The 23008-nt window shown below is 40.4% G+C and overlaps 1 protein-coding gene across 1 annotated transcript in view; it reads right to left on the minus strand.

Moving 5' to 3' along the window:
- Window positions 1-1286: 1286 nt before the first annotated feature.
- Dcaf12 (DDB1 and CUL4 associated factor 12) overlaps window positions 1287-23008 on the minus strand; it is a 31987-nt gene continuing 10265 nt past the window's right edge. The window contains exons 3-9 of the mRNA XM_026387907.2: window positions 14870-15076; window positions 13907-13967; window positions 10471-10664; window positions 8725-8790; window positions 7305-7467; window positions 3353-3531; window positions 1287-2822 (exon numbers count right to left, since the gene is read on the minus strand). Coding sequence (XP_026243692.1) covers window positions 2664-2822; window positions 3353-3531; window positions 7305-7467; window positions 8725-8790; window positions 10471-10664; window positions 13907-13967; window positions 14870-15076 — 1029 coding nt within the window. The 3' untranslated portion in view covers window positions 1287-2663. The remainder of the gene's footprint in view (window positions 2823-3352; window positions 3532-7304; window positions 7468-8724; window positions 8791-10470; window positions 10665-13906; window positions 13968-14869; window positions 15077-23008) is intronic.

The following is a 23008-nucleotide window of genomic DNA, read 5'->3' on the forward strand; positions in this document are numbered from 1 at the left end:
GTTCTGGAAAGGAACAAGTGCCATGTGGCAGAGGAATAGGCACTTCCTTGCCAGGTTCAGTGACCCAGTCCTGGTGGGCTGTATGGGGAAGGTGGTGTAACTCAGCAGCCTGCTTTTCTCTCAGCTACAGGGTCATATAGGCTCTGAGAAGCTTATCACTCAGTGTGGTTACCCTATTCTCTCCAAATAAAGAACAGCAAGGATCTGTGGGTCCAACTGCAAAAAAGTGCCATGCTCTTCCTAGGGCATTGTGCAGCCTTTCATGGTCAACCACTGTGAACCAACCAATAAGGCAGACAGGACCTGTCACTAACCCTGATTTAAAAGGAGCTAGTCACCGGGCTGGGGATGTGGCTCAAGCGGTAGCGCGCTCGCCTGGCATGCGTGCGACCCGGGTTCGATCCTCAGCACCACATACCAACAAAGATGTTGTGTCTGCCGAGAACTAAAAAATAAATATTAAAAAAAATTCTCTCTCCTCTCTCACTCTAAAAAAAATAAATAAATAAATAAATAAAAGGAGCTAGTCACCTTGCTCAGATCCACAATCACAATAAAAACTAACATCCACCCCCCCATCTTCAGCCAGCAGCTTTTTTATGCACTACACTACTTCCCCTGGACACAGCCACCCTCAAATGGACCTCAGAGCAACCAATCTTGGGTCAGAAACAACCAGATCTTAGTATTTGTATCCCTGCCACTAACTTGAGGCACATCTTCCAACAAATCATAATGCCTTTTCCCTGCATCTCTTGACTATACATATTCACTCAAAACACTCTGCACTGGAATAATATTTATTTTTTCCTTGGCAAAAAGTGCTACATTTTTAAAAACAGAAAATCTCAAACAATCAAACGTATTACCCGTCACAGAAGAGGGTCTGGCAACAGTACAAAACACCCTACTTAAGATTTTTTTTCTTAAATATACAAGTCAGTTTAAAATGATAGAAGTTCTGTGAGAACTAAGAAATCTACAGCCTGTAGTTTAATAGAAAAAAAATTAAGACAAAAGATTTATAGCATCCAGCATTTTGCTTAATTCCCTGTAATATAGCACCTATTTCTCTAGGTTAGAAGATGAGAATTATAGAACCCATGGTGTACGCTGCATACCACCAAGTCAAGGTAGACTTTGTTTTTTTTCGCAGCACCCCCACCATTATGAGGAGGTACTCGTTCCAATCTCCCCACTTATACCCAAAGAAGGGGATAAGAAATTGGGGTGCAGGAATAAATGTGACTTTTCCTTTCCCCAGGATGGGATTTTTGACAGAGAAGCATTGTATGTGCCAGAGAAAGAATCTGTGGGTGAGAACAGCGGTTACTTTCGACATGATGAGCAAAAAGCAGGAACAACTGGACATCAGTCAGTTGCCTGCAAGTTTAAAAACCTCAGACTAAACAGACAGTTCAAGGGAGGAACAGATAAATTACTAATCACATCGATGCTGTTACATGCACAATGATGCTGGCTACAGGCCATCCCATCACCATCCCAGGGCTGAGCCAACTGAGCAAAAAACGTGGCTTTAATCCTAAATTCCACTGCATTGACAAAACAAATATTCCACACATGAAGCACTCATTACACACAGATAAACCTACTGCTGACCCTTACCCTCCTGGACTGAACCTAATTTAGAAAACAGCAGGAAAATCCACTGGGGAGACTGGAAGAACGACAAAGGAGAAGTTTCTTTCAAAACCAAAGGGACTATGTATGGGAACCTTAGCAGACTTATGAGCCCCAGCCCTAGGCTCCTAAAATACCAGATGAGGTTTTGTTTGAGAATAAGGAAAGGGAGGTTGGGATGCAGTTCCCTTTACCAAGTCCTATGATGTTTTAGGAAAGCTGCCACTAGCTAAATAGATGGGAGGTTAGGAAGTGGCAGTGACACATGCACCAGTATTCTCACTTGGGGGACATAAAGGTAAGGCTGGATTACTTTAGAGTCCTGGCATAGAAGGCCCCAAGCTATCTGAAATCTCAACTCAAAAGATGTTCCCTGTGGTAATTTTCTTTGTGTTTTTACTTCCTACAATCATGTTGTTAGACTTTAAAAAACAAGATACAGACCAGTTCCAAAGCTGGACTCTGTGAATAAAGTTTTTTTTTTTTTTTTATAAATATTTTAATTAAAAGTAATCCTCACTTCAGGTAATTTCAGTGACACACACTACCTACAGGCACACAAGTTCACATGCATTCACACATACATACGGCTCCCAAACTTTCACAGAAAGTCTGACAGCTACCACATAAACATTAAGGAGCCCTACCTCTGAAAAGTGAAGGGTGAGAATGACTACGTCATTTCAGCCTAAAGAAGCCAGAGAGGGAAAGAGTGTGTGCCACTTTAAGAAAAAATACAAATAGGGATTTGCAACAATGTTTGGTTGAGAAGCTAGAGAAAGAGAAAAAAAGAGTAAATTTCTGATTACCAAAAAACAAAGAAAATAAAAAACAAAACAAAAACACCCTTTGATTTCTATACAGAGCTTCTTCCTATTAAGTGCCTAAACCATGGGCAAACTGGTATTCCCATGAAAATAGGAGAGCTTCACACAATTGGGGGAGGAAAAAAATCAAAAGAAGAAACAAGGAAACTGAAAGTGGAAGTTAGTGTAAATCTGCATTTTGGGAGAGAGTTGTCATTAACTCCAGAGCCCAGCATAGTTCCCATGGAGCCCTGAAGGGAGGGGACCTCCTGCCACAAAGAGTTTCGTTCCGGACGAGTCGTAGCAGTGGGTGTAAACAGCATTGGGGAAGAAATCAATGTCCGAAAAGTAATTCCTCCAGGTTTCATCATGATTCTACAGGAAAACAAAGAGACTGTTAGCACATTTAAGTCAGAAGGCAGAAAAGAGAGGAGGACAGGAATGCTTTCTGGTCTCTGTAAGAGGAAGGTGGTCCTATACCTTAGCCTTATGTCAGGAAACATGTTTTCATAGCAATTGGACCCATATTTCCAACTAAACATGAGAGAAGAACTGAGTAGGATGAAAAATTGATATACAAAGCTCAGGTCTTTTCAAGAGGACAGTTGAAACCAAATTACATAATACACTGGTAGTTGCAGCAGAAGGTTCCTTATCCTTCCTGTTCTCTTCTCATTTGTGGGAGAATCCCCAGTCAACCAGTATATTTTACTGGGCCTCTGTTTTCCCAGAGGCAATATACAGAACAAAAGCAAACCCAGGAGAAAGTACCTCTCTTCATGCCAAGGATTGCCTCTTACTAGGTAAAAAAGTTTGAGCAGGTCTTGTGTCAACAGGGGTTGGGGTGAGGGAAGATAATCTTTCTGTCACTGTCCAACAACCATTTCATGTGGGGGCTTACTTACCAGCCAGCCTTTGCCAGTAGTTAGTTTCAGATTTTCCCCTGCTAGCCTGGGTTTGGACCCATAACAAGCTGAAAGCCTCTCTTCCAGAAATCTCTGAGCTCGGATGTCATAGAACAGCAGGGAGCCCTGCCCTGTGCCCACAGTGATTATGTGTTCATAGAAGCTCACTGACCGGATCCCTGAAAGAGAAAAGTAAATGGCAATGAGAAGAGAGAATACATGCTTAGCAGTCTGCTAGCCTGAATTTCTTCAATATTGAGTTTTCACTGCATCCCTTAATATGAGAAAATACTACTCTCTAAGGCAAACCATAGCTCATATTCACTAACAGGAACCCTCTGATCATCCTCTCATAAAGCCAGATTTCTGATGATGCCTAAGATGATTCTGGCCAAAGAACATGTGTCTGGGAACTTCTTTACCTCCCTGAGTCACTCTGGAGTCATCTTTCAAAGCTCTTTTCCACTATGATACCAACCTATACTGCAACTTAAGATAATGTGAATATTTACAAATCATTACATCAAAAAGAATTTTCGGGCTGGGGATGTGGCTCAAGCGGTAGCATGTTCACCTGGCATGCATAGGGCGCTGGTTCTATCCTCAATACCACATAAAAATAAAAAATAAAGATATTGTGTCCATCTAAAAAAACTATAAAAAATAAATATTAAAAAAAAAAAAGAATTTTCTTGTACTTGACCTAAAACCATTAGCATGGCACTGCAAGACAATCTTATCTGGTACTAAGTGTGTTATGAGGGGTGGCACAGAGTTCAGTACCACAAAGAGTCTTTCACTCACAGGGTGCATTTCAGACATGTTACCTACTCCCTCTGGGTATTAGGGAAAATATATCTACTGTATCTGTGGATCAAATATCAAATAAGTTCATGGGATATGAAGATATTTCTTGGGCCAGGTGCGGTGGTGGCATGTGCCTATAATCCGTGCAGCGTGGGAGGCAATGGCAGGAGGATCTTGAGTTCAAGGCCAGCCTCAGAAATTTAGCGAGTAGCTAAGCAACTCAGTGAGACCCTGTTTCTAATAAAATATAAAATAGGGCTGGGGATATGGCTATGGTCAAGTGCCCTTGAGTTCAGTCTCTGGTGTACACATACACACGCACACACAAAGATATCTCTTGGCAGGGTAGATTGTAGCTCAGTGGTAGAATACTTGCCTAGCATGTGTGAGGCACTGGGTTCAATTCTCAGCCCCACATAAAAAAATAAATAAAGATATTGTGTCCATCCACAGCTAAAAATACTAGAAAGAAAAATATCTCTTGGTATATATGAAGAACTCAATATTTGTGAAATCAGTATTCCCTTAATCTCTTAAAAATTTTCACTGCAGTTGGTCATGGTGGCGCATGTCTGTAATCCCAGTGGCTCTGGAGTCGGAGGCAGGAGGTTAACGAATTCGAAGCCAGCCTCAGCAATGGTGAGGTACTAAACAACTCAGTGAGACCCTGTCTCTAAATAAATAAAATACAAAAAAGGGCTGGGGATGTGGCTCAGTGGTCGAGTGCCCCCAGAGTTCAGTCCCTGGTACCAAAAAAATAAAATAAATAAATCACTGCATACATTATTTCAGCTAAGCCTATTTACTCCTTCCCTCCTACTCCCATTATTGTTGTTTTCTGACTTCTACTAGTGAACATCTTACCTATATTAAAAACAAACTGCAAACAAAAGCAACTTTGGAAATATTTAGAGGAATAAATACTACTTGAAGGAAACAAGTTAAAACTATAATCCATACTGTGCCTTTTAGGTTTTCAGAATTAAGTAGCCAATGTTTTTTTCTTTTTAATTTTTTTTTTTTAGTTGTCAATGGACCTTTATTTTATTTATTTAAATGCAGTGCTGAGAATATTTGGCCCAATTAACCCCCCCCCTTTTTTTTTTTTTTTCAAAAGAAAGGGGACAAAGTGAGATAAAGAAGAAAATACTATATTACTTTGTTTCTGATCCCTGGCTCTTCCCACATCAAGCTGTGTGATGCTGGGCATTACTTTTTTTTTTTTTTTTTTTTGCAGTTCTGGGGCTGAACCCAGGGTCTAGCACATGCAAGGCAAATGCTCTGAAACTGAGCGATACCCCAGTCCCCTCCCACCTTCTTTGGTGTGTGTCTATGGTACTAGGGATTGAACCCAGAGGTGCCTAAGCACTCTGTACATTCCCACCCCTTTTTTGGACAGGGTCTCACTAAATTGCTAAGACTCACCTCAAACTTGTGATTCTCATGCCTCAGTCTCCCGAGTCTCTGGGATTTCAGAGACCACATCTGTTTTGTTTTTTATTTTTGTACCAAGGATTGAATCCAGGGGTGGTGCTTAACCACTGAGCCACATCCCCAACTCTTTTTTGTATTTTATTTAGAGACAGGGTCTTGCTGAGTTGCTTAAGGCCTCACTAATTTGCTGAGATGGCTTTGAACTCACAATTCTCCTACCTCAGCACCCTGAGCCACTGGGATTATAGGCATGTGCCACCATGTCAGGCACCACACCTGGTTTGGGCAAGTTATTTAGCCACTCTGATCTCAGGCTTATCTAAACAATGCTATTAACACTTAAAACTTTTTTTTTTTTGAGAGAGAATTTTATTTTATTTATTTTATTTTATTTTTTTTTTAATTTGAGCTTTTTATTTTGTTTCCGATGGCTGGGCAAGGCAGAGAGAGAATTTTAATATTTAGTTTTCGGCGGACACAACATCTTTGTTTGTATGTGGTGCTGAGGATCGAACCCAGGCCACACACATGCCAGGCGAATGCACTACTGCTTGAGCCACATCCCCAGCCTAACACTTAAAACTTTTAACACTCTTCTTTTATCTGCTTTCCATGAGGTACTTGTATCTGTGGATCAAATATCAAATAAGTTCATGGGATATGAAGATATTTCTTTGGCCAGGTGCGGTGGTGGCATGTGCCTATAATCCGTGCAGCGTGGGAGGCAATGGCAGGAGGATCTTGAGTTCAAGGCCAGCCTCAGTAGGATGAAATATGCCAGAAAAAGATATTCTGAATCAATGTATAGTATAAACCTAAGTCTTTTCCTCCAGTATAGAACACAGGTGCTCTTAGAATAAGCTAAAAAATATTAGAGGCTATATACTCTACTGTCATGTACATCTAAAAAGAACAAAGATTGGAGGCTGAAGATAAACTCACCTACTGGTTAGAATTCAAAATTTTCTTTAGTTTCATTAAGGTGGAATTGTCACATAACATACAATAATATGTACAAGTGCATATATTTGAAGTATACAATTTGAGAGTCTAATAATATTGTATATCCATAACACTATCATCACATTCAAAACAATGGACGTATTTATTTATGCCCTTTGAAAACTTCTCCTTACCCCACCATGCCATTCCTTATTTTAAACTGGTGGTGCATGTCCATAGTCCTAGTGGCCCAGGAAGCTAAGGTAGGAGAATCACAAGTTCAAAGCAGAGCTCAGCTACTCAGTGAAGCCTTGTCTCTAAATAAAAAAAAAAAATGGGCAGGGGATGTGGCTCAATGGTTAAGCACCCCAGGGTTCAAGACTCGGCACAACAAACCAACCAACCAACCTGAAAATGGCCAGGTGTGTGAAGCACACCAGTAATCCCAGCGACTAAAAAGGCTGAGACAGGAGGACTTCAAGTTTTGAGATCAGCCTTAGCAACTTAGCAGAGACCTTAATTAAAAATAAAAAAGGGATGGAGATGTAGCTTACTGGTTGAGTGTGTCTCGTGGGCTGGTTTAGAATGTGGGGATTGGACCGGCAAAACTGCTAAAATCCTGACTGGTGGCTTCTATCAAAGGGTTTAGTGGCCTCACATTTGTCTGTGGTATTTGAAACTACTGTGATATGCAGGCATTTAAGTTCCTCTTTTTTTTTTTTCACCAATACTTCCATGTTTTGAGCCCAAAGGGCACACCAGGTCTTACCACTGCCTCGCTCCCTGGAGCAGACAGACTTGACGTTATATGATGGTTGTCGTGGATCCAAAAAGGAGACATGAGCTTGAGAGCCCACTGCATACACTGACCACTCACTACCATAGGCCAGACACACATTCTCACGGCAATATGGCAGTTTGGTAGAGAGGAGCTGAAAAGAGAGAGGAGAGGTGCCACCATGGCACCATCAGAGAGCATAAGGTGTTGTTCTTCCATTCCCACCTAAGTGGGCTTCCCTCATACGATAGCCACATAGATTAAGAGATTAAGGCAAACCCTGATTAAGGAAATAATACTTTGGTTTGGGAAAACAGTTAACCTGGAATTAAAATATCAAAAGTGGCAGGAAAGGCCAGGATGCATAGGTTGTTTCCAGAAATAGTACCACGGCACTAAAATAAAGGTACCACCTTGTTCTGTCTTCAGAAAGAGCTTCTACCCTTCCCACTGCTCTTTGAGAAAGGGGCTGACTTCTGGCTCTTCAATTGAATGGGAATTGTACTCTACAGAAAGCACACCCTTAGGACTGGCTTAATCCCAGATAACCCAAATTGGCCTTAACCCTGGAACCTTATACTAGCAATTCTCAATGGATGCCTACTGCATGTTAGACACCATGCAGAACAGAGGAGATCAAAGGAATCAATAATTCCCAGAGTTCTGCTTCCTCTTGAGAAAGAGCCTATTATAGAAATAATAAGCAGCAAACATCTCTGGAACTTGACAAGGGCAAATAATCTACATGTTGATTTAAAGTAATGATCAAGTTGCTTGCAATTACTGCAAATTAAGTCCATTTTCGCTTTATCTTACATGATTACTTCAGAGATGATTTATCTTTTTTTGGTGGGGTTCTTTTTTTTGTCTTTTTTGGAACTGGGGGTCGAACCCAGGGCTTTGCGAATGCAAGGCAGACGCTTTGCCACTGAGCTACATCCCAGCCCAGATGATTTATCTTAATTTAATCTTCAATTGCCAATGGTTCCTAACATTTAGATTTTTCTGCCTTTATTACATGCCAAGTAGTCTATAAACAACTGTTTAACTGCATTGTGAACTGGAGAACTGGTGGTAAAAGAGCCTCTCAGGAAACCCCTGTAATCTCAAAAGAATCACCCCACACCTCCATCTTTTTTTTTCCTTCAAGAGGCATGCCAGATGCTGACATGCATGTACTACGCAATAACATGCCCAGCGCATCAGAGAAAGAATGCTTTAGACAAGAATGAAAAGGCTCAGGGAGAATTATAATTATTATTTATTATTTTGTGTGCTGGGGGTCAAACCTAGGGCCTTGGGCATATTAGGCAAGTACTCTACCACTGAGCTATATCCTCAGGTCCAAGAACTCGAGTTATTTTAATCATAAGGTGAATTATTAGGTAAAACTAAGTTATGTTCATCACACCTTAGACAATGTATTTTCAGCTTTCCAGAGATGAAAGTAGCCATCCAGGGATACTGCTCCCAATTCCTACAACAGCAATGAAAAACAGATTACGGTCCAATCTGTAGTAACAAAAGTATGATAGGCATGCAGGGAAAGACCCCCAAAGTCAGGGTCCTCTTGTTCTCTACCCTGATGATGCCAACAAGTGCCAATAATTAATTATCAGCCCATCACTTCACCCTATGAACTGCAACTAGACAACATGATAAATTGCAAGAAGCAAGTCCAGGTCCTGGCAATAACATAGGCACCTATGGTTCAAGGAGTCCTTCCTAATAAACATGATTGAAGATTTGGGCCAAAACTTTACAAATTTAAGAATGTTTTGCTAAAAGCAATTGGTACTGTTATTAGCAGTTATTTCCCCTGGATTGGTAGCCTCATTACTTCCAAACCTTTCTGTCTGAATAGCAAAAGGTACTACTGGAAAAAATACATATAAAAAGTAGAGATTTTTAAAAACAGTTTTATTTTTGCTTTAAAAATTAATGTATATTTCATCTTTTGGCTTTGGAGGACTTCAAGTTACCTCGAACTTAAAAAAAAAAAAAATTGGATTTACTCCAACTTGAACACTAATATTTCTTTTGTCCACAAATCTCAGGAATGTCTTAGGCAGAAAACTGGTTTTACCCTGTTAATCCAAAAAAGAGTATGCTTTAGGATTTATTAAATAATAATATTCTTTTTTGAGGGGTGGGAACTGGGGACTAAATGCAGGGGCACTTGGCCCCTGAGCCACTTCCCCAGCCCTATTTTGTATTTTATTTAGAGACAGGGTCTCACTCAATTGCTTAGTGCCTCACCATTGCTGAGGATTGAACTCACAATCCTCCTGTCTCAGCCTCCCAAGCCGTTGGGATTACAGGCATGCCCGGCTATTAAATATTATTATTCTTGAAATCCTAACTTATCTATAGAATGAGTGGCCTCAAGGAGTTTGCTAAAGTGTGCATGTATTTCAAAAGTAAAATTAAAGGCCAGGTTCAGATTTTGTAGAAGTCTTTCTCCTTTTCTGGTTCTGGGTCTATATTCTTATGTGCGTATGTGTTGTTTATTTTTATTATTTTTTTTTAATGGTACTGGGGATTGAACCCATGTGTATTTTACCACTAAATTATATCTCCACCTTTTCTAAAATTTTTGAGACAGGTTCTTGTTAAGTTGCCAGGCTTGTCTCAAACTTGTAATCTTCCTGCCTCAACCCTTCAGTAGCTGGGATTTCAAGCACATATGGCTTTTGGGTGTACATTCTTACACTTTCCTTAAAACCTCAGTGCCAGGGGATCTGACACAATGACTAGGTAAGACCTGGTGGCAGCATGAAGGGAAGTAAAAAATGAGAAGGAATTAAGTAATGGAGAAAAAAATTTATTGCTTTTAGAGGCGAGTATGAAAACCACAGCCAAAATAGAGTACCTATAAAAGGATGTGCAAATGAGGGACAGTCAAATCAGAGTGGCCCTAGGGAAAAACTTTGAGGCTCACCCACATGTATGGGCCACCCAGAAAAATAACATAGAGGTCAATCCAAGGGCAGATTTTCACAATCTCAGTTAAAATTTCTCACTAGCATCCCTCAGCATTTAAGAGGTGCTCTGTAGGTTCAGAACCAAGTTACAAAGCAAGCAGTGACATGGGGAGAGGAAAGTGGAATGCACCTTTAAGACGTGAGTCAAAAGGAAGTGTCTAGTGATTTCATACCTTGTTCTTGTTGTTGAAGGCCAAAGCCCGGACCTTGCAGTTGTCAGGGTTTGTGTCTTCCTTGGGGATGTCCTTTAAGGCTTTGTGAGTGATGTGAGCATACACGGGGACCCTTGACATATTGTGCCTTGCATCACTTTTGGTCAACACGTCATCTGTCACCTCCCAGAGTCCCATAGAACCATCACGTGAGCCTGTATGAAAGAGACCACAGATGTCAGATATATTCAACTCTCCATGTGACAATTCCACAGAAGCCAAGATGGGCTTTTTGAAGTTCACAGCATCATCCTCATATTATAATTGATCTAGAGTGCCAGGTGGCCCATTTCAACAGCAAAACTGTAGACATTTTTTGCCTTTTGTTTCTTTTCTTTTCTTTTTTCAGTGTTAGGGATTGAATCCAATGGTGTTATACATGCTAGGCAAGTACTCTATCACCGAGCTACATTCACAGCCAGCAGTACACATTTTAATAAGCTATATTAAGAGGACAATCAATTAAGGTCTAGGAAGTAAAATATGACCTTTCAGCTTAACATGATTAGTGGAGTCAGATTGATTGAACCCAGAAGCACTCACCACTGAGCTACATACCCAGTTCTTTTTATTTTTAATTTTGAGACAGCATCTCACTAAAAATTGCTTAGGACCTTGCTAAGCTTCTGAGGCTGGCCTCAAACTTATGATCCTCCTGCCTCAGCCTCCTGAGTTGCTGAGTGGGGATTTTTAAAAACAGAATTTTAAACAGTTTGATAAAACCCAGTAATTTTCCAGGCTAAATACTTAGAAAACTGGAATATATCTGCAGCCAACTTCTAGTGGCCACTAGGATTTGGAAACCTCCACTCTAGATCAGCAATGATTAACTCTAAGTCTTGGATTCCTTTGAGAGATTAGGAATGGGGCTGGGGATGTGGCTCAAGTGGCAGCGCACTAGCCTGGCATGCGTGCGGCCCCGGTTCGATCCTCAGCACCACATACAAACAAAGATGTTGTGTCCACTGAAAACTAAAAAATAAATATTAAATTTCTCTCTCTTAAAAAAAAAAACAATAAAAAAAGAGAGATTAGGAATGTTACATATCTCTTTCTTTAGATCCAATTTCAGGAAGGTCCAAGGTCCTGTCCCTCAAGGGAGCATTGTCCCCTTACTAAGAATATCTTTTCTATGGCTGGAGATGTAGATTAGTGGTAGAAAACTTGCCTAGCACATGTGAGCTCTAGGTTCAATCCCTAGTACCATGGGGAAAAAAAAGTCTGTTTTATTTGGGTGAGATGGTGTACACCTGTAATCCTGTAAGTTTGAGGCAAGAAGATTACAGTTCAAGGCCTTCCTGAGCAACATAGCCAAATCCTGTCTCAAAAATAAATTTAATAAAAAAAGATTAAGGATTCGCAACGTGCAAGCCCCAGGGTTCAATCCTCAGTACCACACAGTACCACACACACAAACAAAAAGAAACTGCCTAGCATGTGCAAGGCCCAGGGTTCAATCCCAGCAACATAAAGAAGGAAAAAACAATAAAAATATTGAAAAACTTTTATAATGACCATTTCTATACCATATTCTATCCTTAACATCCTTTCTATTGGAGATTGAACCCAAGGTCCTCTACCATTGAGTTACATCTTCAGCTCTTTTTACTTGGAGAAAGGGTCTGCCAGTTGCAAAGGCTGACCTTGAACTTACTATTTTCCTGCCTCAGTCTCCCAAGTTGCTGGGCTTGCAGGAGTGAGTGTGCCACTGTACCTGGCTGGAGCTAATGTTTGAAACTCCTCTATAATGTTCAGGAAATGTAGATGTGGGAGCTCTCAACTTGAGAACATAAGACAATGAGAGAGTATCTGAAAGAAGAGACAGAAGGTTCCTCAAACAAAACTAAGTCCTCAAAAACCAAATTTAGTGCAAGCACCTAGCAAAAACATGGTTTCCCATAAAGGAGACACGACTCAGTTTCTGCCTTAAAGGAGCTCTCTCATGCCTTGACAAGGAATCTAAAATCTTCTCAACCCCTTTCTGGGTAACTCTGACCTTTGATTATGTTTATTAGATTTACATTCCCTTCTAGATGCTTTCTATTGCCTTACTAAGAACCCAAAGAAGGAATATTTGTGTTCCCTTTAGCTTTGTAAATAGCTTTAAAATAAGACAGACCTGGCCAGGTGTGGTGATGCATGCCTCTAATCCCAAAAGCCTGAATGGCTGAGGCAGAAGTTCAAAGCCTGTCTCAGCAACTTAGCAAGGCCATAAGCACTCAGTGAGACCCTATCTCTAAACAAAAAAGGGCCAGAGATGTGGCTCCATGGTTAAGCATCCCTGGGTTCAATCCCTGGCACCAAAATAAGTAAATAAAAAAAATCAGACTTAAACCTGGGTGCAGTGGTGCACACTTATAACACCAGCTACTCAGGAGATTTAGGCACGACAGTTTCAAGGCAAGCCTCAGTAACTTAGCAAAATAAGAAATTAAAACTAAACAAGACCTGGGGATGTAGCTCAGTGGTAGAGTGCCCCTGGGTTCAATTCCCAGACTGCAAACAATAACAACAACAAACCATAGACTTGAATTCAAATCATGCTCCACCCTTAGTATTTGTGTGGCCAATGATGTATCAGAAAGGATTTGTGATTCTCTAGGTTAATTTCTCTAAGCTCATTTCTCTCTTTTTTCTTTGCAGTACTAGAGATTGAATCCAGGTGCATTCTACCATTGGGCTATATTCCCAGCCCCTTTTTATTTTGAGACAGGGTTTCACTAACTAAGCTGCCCAGGCTGGCTTCCCACTTGGGATCCCCAAGCCTCTGCTTCCTGAGTGGCTGGGATCAAAGTGGATTGCCACCAGACTGTGCATTTGTTTTTTGTTGTTGTTTCGGTAAATCTGGTTTTGTTCCAACCACTGAAAAAGAAATTGCCCAAAACCATAAACCTGTACAGAAAATAAAGGTGTGGGAGGGTGTTGGGGATGTAGCTCAGTGGTAGAGTACTTGCCTAGCAAATGCAAGGCCCTGGGTTCAATCCCAAAACAGCAATGAAAAAAGTAATAATAATAATAGCCTGTTGTACTCTGGAGACCACATCAACATTTCCAAAACACTTGTATAAACTTTATCTCAATAAGGCCCCATAAAAATATTATGGCTAAGATGTTACCCTACAGAGGCTGGGGTTGTGGCTCAGCGGTAGCGTGCCAGCCTAACACGTGCAAGGTGCTGGGTTCGATCCTCAGCAACACATAAAAATAAATAAATAAAAAGCCATTATTGGAAACATGATGTCCTAGAGGCTAACCTCAGCAACTTAGTGAGGCCCCATCTCAGAGCACTTGATAATGGTATTTGTTTACCAGGTTATTCATATTTCACAACTAACACTTTTCAACCTCTAGCCCTCTCTGGCCACACCAAAAGCTCCTTAAAAAAGGGTAAATTTACCAGACACTGCCATAGTATCACTGATCCATGCAATGGAAAAGATCCAGTCTTTGTGTCCATCCTTGGAAAGGAGAGAGTGATAGGTACAGGGAGAAAAACAAAGAAATTAGTGTATAAAGTATTATAATAAACTCTCCTGAAAAGCATACAGATCTGACTACAAATAGTTCTTGTGATTCAACCCAGTGGGCATGATCCCACAATCTTTCTTGAATATCAAAGCTGGGATAAAACTGGCACTACTGTGGGTAAAAACACATCCAAATGATGCACAACTCTAGCCTTCTACCTGGATATATTATCTGGGACTCCTCTTCTGTCTGAATGTACATGGCTTACACTTTATTTTCTTTACCTCTCCCTGCTCAAATGTCATCTTCTCAATGAGGCTTTCTCTATCCTCTTAAACAGCATTTTCTCCCTCACTCAGTCCCTTTAGCCTGCTATTATTCTTCTCCATGGTACACATCACACTGTGACATATTACTGGTAAACACTTATTGGCTTATATGACTTACATACTAGTTAATATGTCACCCCTCACCAGAATGCAGGCTTTAAGAGGGCAAGGGCTTTATCTGTTTCATCCATTCTACTGTGTCCTCCAGGGTCTAAAACAATGCCTGGCCAATAAAAGACTTATTAATAGTTGCTGAATGAATGATTTAATATTCTTCTCTCTGACTCTGGGCAATGGGAAAATATGTGGGTACTGTGGATTGAAAGAGAAATCCACTGCTATTTGGTCCCGGAGTGTATTTCTTATTCATTTATCAAATATACATCCTCTGTCAATATACTAATACACCCTATGGGAGAGTCCAGTCCCTAATCCACTATCATCACCCCACACTCATCCCCATTTCCCTAGAATAAGCAGAAGTCTAGAGGACAAAGGTCCATGTAATCTACCAGGCCAATTAAAAAAAAAGTTATCTCACTACACCTATTATGAAAACTTACATCTCCCACACACACAGGATCTAGTGTAGGCAGTCGATAGATGGCAAGACTGTTGGGGTTGTCTCCTCCAGTGGCTAACAGTGTTCTAGAGGGATTCAGCTCAATCGCATGGATACCACAGCCCTGCTGGGTCACACCTCCAGGCTCTCGGTCTTTCAAAATAGGGATCTTGGTGATTTGGCTTGTCTGGACATCAACTACAAATAGCTATAAAACAAAAGCAATACATAAGCTGAACATATTTAATGTGGTTAATGCTGGGTATAAACATCCATTTGTTCAGTTAAGCATTAAACATTTTTTGTTGTTATTACAAGGATTGAACTTAGGGCCTCACACAGGCTGGCTAAGTGTTCTAACACTGAGCTACACCACCGTCCTCCAAACATTTAATTAAAGTTTACTACAAACTACATCCTGGGAATTATTTACTTTTGTAGTACTACTGGGGACTGAGTCACACCCCTAACCCTTGTTTGTTTATTTTTTGGTAAGGGAAGGGTATTGAGGATGGAATCCAGAGATGCTTTAGCACTGAGCTACATCTCTAGCCACCCCGCCCCCCACCATTTTTAAAACTTGAGACTGAATCTCACTAAGTTTCTTAAGGTGGGCACTGCAGATTGAAAGAGCTGAGGCTGGACTTGAACTTGCATTCTTCTTCTGCCTCAGTCTCCTGAGTTGCTGGGAATACAGGCATGAGTCACTATGCCTAGTTGATTCCAGAAATTATTAAAGGTATGGACAGACAAATCAAAAATGAAAACAAGCTGGGCGTGGAAGCACATGCCTGTAATCTCAGCAGCTCAGGAGGCTGAGGCAGCAGGATCATGAGTTCAAAGCCAGCCTCAGCAAAAAGCAGGATGCTAAACAACTCCATCTCTAAATAAAATACAAAATAGGGCTAGGGATGTGGCTCAATGATCAAGTGCCCGAGTTCAAATCCCTGGTACCAAAAAAAGGAAAAACATAATGTTAGAGATAAGTAAAACACTACTGGAACACAGATATTAGGAATTAGTAAATTTTGTCCAGAATATGTGCAACGTTTCCAACAGACCTTGCATCAGGTTATGGACATAAAAAGTCAGACCAATGTAAAGTTTTCTGGCCAGCTGTGATGGCGCACACCTGTAATCCCAGCAGCTCCAGAAGCTGAGACAGGAGGATCACAAGTTCAAACCAGCCTTAGCAACTTAGCAAGGCCCTAAAGCAACTTGCCGAGACCATGACTCAAAATAAAAAATAAAAAGGGCTTGGGATGTGGCTCGGGGGTTAAATACTCCTGGGTTCAATCTCTGGCACCAAAAAAAGTTTTCTATCAGCATAAACATATTTTATATCTAATCCTCACATGCACAGAAACTTGTAAACAAAACATAATTCCCAGAGCATCTCACAGCCACTATTAAACCTATCAATTACTTTTACTCGGCTTCTGGTAACTCCAGATATATCTACTACACACACTATTCTGTTCTCTACCTTCTTAACTTTGCCCATGGTGTTGCCTCTGCCTAAAAAGCTCTCCTCTACCTTTCTTTCTTTCTTTCTTTTTAAGAGAGAGAGAGAGAATTTTAATATTTATTTATTTTTATTTTTTTTTAGTTTTCGGCAGACACAACATCTTTATTTGTATGTGGTGCTGAGGATCGAACCCAGGCCACACACATGCCAGGCGAGCGTGTTACCGCTTGAGCACATCCCCAGCCCCTCTCCTCTACCTTTCTACCAACCTAAATGCTTTTTACATTTCAAGATTCAACTCAGAGAATGTTTTACCAAAACAGTCTTAGAAGAAGAAACCAATCGAGTCTATTATTAAATTCTTCATTTGATTCAATCCTTCATTCACTCATTTGCTAGTACTGTTCCAGGTGCTAATGTATTACCTCAGGAAGTTGAGGGCTAGCTCAAGGATAGAGCAACTGCCTAGCACATGAGACCCTGGATTAGATCCCCAGAACTGGGTGGGAGGAGAGAAAGAATATAACCATGAATGAGAGAAACAATCTATGCTTTCATATACTGCACAGTTTAAGAAGATGAATTAAAATTCTATCAGGTTCAGTGGTACATGCCTACAGTTCCAGTTACTCAGGAGAATTAGCAACACACTGACTGAAAATATTTCATTTACTTGTCTGTCTTTTATGAAACAAATGACTCCCTCCTAATTCCAAGAGCATAGGATATATCTTCTTGGTTCTTGCCCTGCAAAGCTAAGCTACTTAAGCATATATAGTATAGTCACCTTTTAGGCAATCTGTCCAACTTCTCTGGGAGGCTCCAACATCCCTGTAAGGGTGACACCCTGTAGAGGGATCTTCTTGTTCAGGGAGAATCAATTTGAAGGCTAGATAAAACTGGGCCATCAAATTCTTTCAGGGAAGCTGAGGGTGTAGTTTTAATGGTAGGGAGTTTGCCTAGCATGTTTGAGGCACTGGGTTCAATCCTCAGCACCACACAAAAATAATTAAATAAAGGTTTTATGTCTATCTACAACGAAAAAAAATTTTGAGGAACGTGGAACTGGCTGATGGCACTAGACCAAAACTGTTAAGAGTGGCCATTTTTAACCAAAGCCAGTCCTCAGAGAAAAAGAAAACATAGGAGAGTAAGTGTGGACACCCCTGGTTCTTACTGGCCTCCTAATTCCTGGTTCTGTTTTGTTTTGAGATCCGGGCTACTTCCTCTCTTGAGGTTAATGAATTAGTTCTTCTAGTAAATATGAATTTCTTACTTACTTTATTTATTTATTTAGATGGAGATATCTTGCTATATTGCCCAAGATGATCTTGAAGCCCCAGGCTCAACTGATCCTCTAATCTCATCTCCCAAGTAGCTCATACTACAAATCCACACCACCATATCTGGCACTGGTTCTTCCACTTTTAACTGCCTACTCATGTTTGTGTTGTATAGGATGATGCATTCACAATATTTTAGCTTTTAGACCAAACTGATCATCAAAACAACCTGGGGAATATTCTTTAAAACAAACAAAATTCCCTATGAAACAAAACAATTCCTAGACCTTACCCTAGGAACAACTCTTACATTAGAAATCTCTGAGTTTGCAGCCAAATTGTTTTGGTGATACTTGAGATTGAATCCTGGGCCTTCTCACATGGCAGGCAAGCAGCCTACCACACAGTTACATCCCCAGCCCTCCCAAACTGAATTTTTTTAGGGCTGAGACTATAGCTCTGTGGTAGAGTGCTTGCATAGCATGCTCAAGACCCTGATTTGATACTCAACACTGCAAAATGAAAACAAATTTGCTTTTTGAAGGATCTCCAGATGAATCTTAGGACTTCCCAAGTTTGACAGCTACTGATTTAGACCTTTGGTGCTCAAAAGAACACATGAAGGGCTGGGATTGTAGCTCAGATTGGTAGAGTGCTTGCCTAGCACGTGTGAGGCACTGGGTTCAATTCTCAGCACCACATATAAATAAATAATAAAATAAAGGTCCATCAACAACTAAAAAGAAAAAAAAAAAAAGAACACATGAAGCTGGATGTGGTGGTCCTTGATGACTAGAGTCCCAGCTACTCAGTAGGTTGAGGTAGGAGGATCAGGGGTCAAACTGGGCAAAACAGCCCCCTATCTAAAAAAAGAAAAATAAAGAAAAAAGAAACATTTGAGAACTTGTTAGAAATTCAGACTCTCAGGCCTGCCCCAGATCTATGTAAATCAGAATCTGTAGCTTAATAGGGTTGCTAGGCACAGTGAAGTTTGAGCACTGACTTAAAAGAGAATCTGCTCTGTAACACAGAAGACAGTGGGTGAGTGTAATAAAACTCAAGTAAAGGGACTGGAGTTGTAACTCAATGGTACAGCATTTGCCTGGCGTGTGAAGCACTGGGTTCGATCCTCTGCTCCACATAAGTTCTAAGTTCAATCAGTTCAATTCTGAAGTTGGGAGAGATCTGGTTTGTTTTTGTTTTGGTATGGGGATTAAACCCAGCTTTTAAAATTTATTTTGACATAGAGTCTCACTAAATTGCTGAGGCTGGCACTCCTACATCCCAAGTAGTTAGAATTATAGGCATACAGATCTCCTGGCTGAGATCTAAGCTGGAATTTTAGATTGGTTACCAATTAGTTATGTCATCTTGGGCAATCCCTTAACCAACCTTTCTGAATCTCATTTTGTATCTGTAAAATTTAGTAACAATATATTATATGAGACTAGGGGTATAGCTCAGTGGTAGTGCTTCCCTAGGATGTATGAGTTCTGGATTCAATGCCCAACACTACAAAATTAAAATTAAAAAAATAAAATTTACAAGTTGCTAAAGAGGCCTTAAAAAATTATAAAGGATTGGGCTGGGATTGTGGCTCAGAGGTAGAATGCTCACCTAGCACGGGCAGGACCCAGGCTGGATCCTCAGCACCACATAAAAATAAAGACATTGTATTGTATCCATCTACACCTAAAAAATAAATATTAAATATTAAAAAAATATATATATTGGGCTGGGGATGTGGCTCAAGCGGTAGCGCACTCGCCTGGCATGCGAGGGGCACTGGGTTTGATCCTCAACCCACATAAAAATAAAGAATATATTGTGTCCACCTAAGTAAAAAAAACTAAAATATTTTTAAAAAATTATAAAGGCTTGGCTAGACATGATGGCACACCTATAATACCAGCAACTTAAAAGGATCTCAAATTTGAGCCTCAGCAACTTAGCTAGATCTTATCTCAAAATAAAAAAATAAAAGGGTCAGGAATGCACTCAGTGGTAGAGCAACCCTGGGTTCTATCCCTAGTAACCAGGAAAAAGAAAAAAAAAAAAAAACACAAAAAGAAAGAAGAATTTATCCCCACTCTTGGAATTACAGAGGAATGAGCAAGTATCATGTGAATAGAGCCTTCCTACTTTTTCAAGGAACAGAAATACAGTTGAAATGCCACAGAATCACTTTTAAAAAAAAAAAAAACTTTTATTTATTTATTTTTATGTGGTGCTGAGGATCGAACCCAGGGCCTCACACGTGCTAGGGAGTGCTCTACCGCTGAGCCACAATCCCAGCCCCAGAATCACTCTTTATTCTGTGACAAGGAGCCAAGGCTTTATACAGCTACTTTAACATGTTCCAGAATTGGGCTGCTCTACATTAACCTATTGGGAACCCTGCCAGAAATTTGTAGCATGGCAGGTAAGCCTGAGACTCAGACTCCCTGTAATTACATTCTAGGACACAGGGAAAAACCAACCAAAGACTGTTTGCTCAGGAAGATATAAGCATAGTGAGTACATCTCTGCATGCATGTATAGGTATGGAGACACATGTAAATGCTACCCTCAAAGCCAAAATAGCTTAAAAAAAAGGGGGGGGGGGAGCCAGGTACAGTCATGGACACCTGTAATCCCAGCAATGTGGGGGGCTGACAAAGGAGGATCCCAAGTTCAAGGCCAACTTCAGCAATTCAGTGAGACCCTTAGCATCTTATAAGACCCTGTCTCAAAATAAATAAAATAAAAGGTCTAGTAATAACGGCTCAGTGGAATAGTGTCCCTGGGCTCAATCTACAGTAAAACAAATGAATGAAAAAAAATAAGAATGGCAGCCAGGTTTGGTGGTACACACCTATAATCTCTGTTTTCAGGAGACTTAAGCAGGAAAATTCCACATTTGGGGCTAGTCTGAACAACTTACTGAGATGCTGTCTCAAAAAAAAAAATTTTAAAAAGGTCTCAGATGTAGCTTGGGAGTTGAGTGCTTGGGAGTTGAGTGCTTGCCTAGGATGCAGGAAGCCCTGGGTTCAACCCCCAGTATAGGGAAAAAAGAGAGCCTCACAAAGTTTCTAAAACTCAAGAGTATTTTAGAATGGAGCCTAATGGAGAAAGGAAAGCAAATCCGTGCAGCTCACTCAGACATTAAAATAAGTTATATTTCAGTTAGACAATAAAAAGGCAGGTGGCCTTAATGTTAAAAGTTAGGGAAAGAAAAGACAACTAACATTAAAGTAGATGAATCCATGCCCTTTACAAATGAAGAAAATGAGAAAGAGCAGAAGGAGAGTCAAGACCAAGAAATACAAGAGAAAATGTTCAGATGATATGTATCAAAAATCAAAAAATAAGCTGGGTGCAATGGGGCACACCTGTAATCCCAGCAACTTTAGAGGCTGAGGCAGGAGGATCCTGAATTCAAGACCAGCCTCAGCAATTCATCGAGGCCCTTAGCAATTTAGCAAGGCCCTGTCTCAAAAAATTAAAAAAGGAGCTCGGCTCGGTGACGCACACCTGTAATCCTAGCAGTATGAGAGGCTGAGGCAGGAGGATTGCGAGTTCAAAGCCACCTTCAGCAAAAGCAAGGCACTAAGCATCTTACTGAGATCCTGTCTCTAAATAAACAAAACAGGGCTGGGGATGTGGCTCAGTGATTGAGTGCCAAGTTCAACCCCCAAGCCACAGTACCAAAAATAAAAATAAAAACTAAATTTTAAAAGGGCTGGGGTTGTGGCTCAGTGGTAGAGCGCTTGCCTAGCACATGCGAGGCCCTGGGTTCGATCCTCAGCACCACGTAAAAATAAATAAATAAAATCAAGGTAATGTGTCTAACTACAACTAAAAAATAAAAATTAAAAAAGGGGGGTGGGCTGGGGATATAGCTCAGAGGTAAAATACTCTTAGGTTAAATTTCCAGTACAAAAATAAATAAATAAATAAATAACCTTTACTTTGCAGTTCCTAAAGAAATAATGATGCAATGATAGGTAAGAATAGTTTTCTTCCTTCCTTTTTTTTTTCCTTCCTTAAGAGAAGGTATCACTTTATTGCCCAGGTTGGCCTTAAACCCCTGGGCTCGGGGCTAGGGATGTGGCTCAAGTGGTAGTGCGCTCGCCTGGCATGCGTGCGGCCCAGGTTTGATCCTCAGCACCATATACAAAGATGTTGTGTCCGCCGAAAACTAAAAGAATAAATAAATATTAAAATTCTCTCTCTTTAAAAAAAAAAAACACCCTGGGCTCAAGTAATCCTCCTGCCTCAACCTCCAATGAAGCCGGAAGTGTAAGTATGCACCACTGTACCCAGCTGGGTAAACAGTTTTAACTACTGTGCAACATTGATGAACTAGTGGTATACTATAGGAGTTTGGATATGTCACACAACTATTTTACAAACTTTAAGAATGATGGTGTGAGCTGGCACAATGACACACCTGTAATCGCAGAGACTCTGGAGGCTGAGATCCTAAGTAACTTAGCGAAACCCTGTCTCAAAAGACAAAAAGGGCTGGAAGTGGTAAAGCACCCCTGGATTCGATCGTTGGTAGCCCCCTGACAAAAGGCATAAAAAGAACATTTTTTAGAAAGCTCCTTATGCTATAGTATTAAGAAAAACAAAAACAAAAACAAAAAGAACTCTTTAAAACATAATTCCAGATGGCCATGGTGGGACACGTCTATATTCCTAGCTATTAGGCAGACCGAGGCAGGAAGATTGCAAGTTTGAGGCCAGCCTGGACAACTAATTTTAATTTGAACCCATCTCAAAATATGGCCTGAAGACACAGCCTAGTGGTAGAGTGCTTCCCTAGTATGTGCAAGGATCTGGGTTCAATCCTCAGTTCCACCAAACAACAATAACAAAAATAATAATAAAAAAATACAAAAGATCACTTAATTCTCTTTAAAAAATTTTTCATATGTCAGGTTCCTGGTTTAGTGCTTAACTACATGCATATAGTAAAGCAGAGACAAAATTTTATATCTCAATTTAATATGAAATGCCTTGCACTTTAGAGTTGTTATAATTATTTTAATGCCTGCATAAAACCATAGGGACTTGATTTACCATAATTACTATATTGTTCAACAACTATCTTATTTAAAAAAAAAAAAGTAAGGCTGGGGATGATATGGCTCAAGTAGTAGTGTGCTCAGGTGGCATGCGTGAGGCACTGGGTTCGATCCTCAACACCACATAAAAGTAAAATAAAGATATTGTGTCCACCTAAAGCTAAAAAATAAATATTAAAAAAAAAAAAAAAAGTCTTGGGGCTGGGGATGTGGCTCAAGCAGTAGCGCGCTCACCTGGCATGCGTGCAGCCCAGGTTCGATCCTCATCACCACATACAAACAAAAAATGTTGTGTCCGTCCATAACTAAAAAATAAA

Source organism: Urocitellus parryii, chromosome 4 (assembly GCF_045843805.1).
Source record: "Urocitellus parryii isolate mUroPar1 chromosome 4, mUroPar1.hap1, whole genome shotgun sequence".
In the NCBI taxonomy this organism is placed as follows: domain Eukaryota; kingdom Metazoa; phylum Chordata; class Mammalia; order Rodentia; family Sciuridae; genus Urocitellus; species Urocitellus parryii.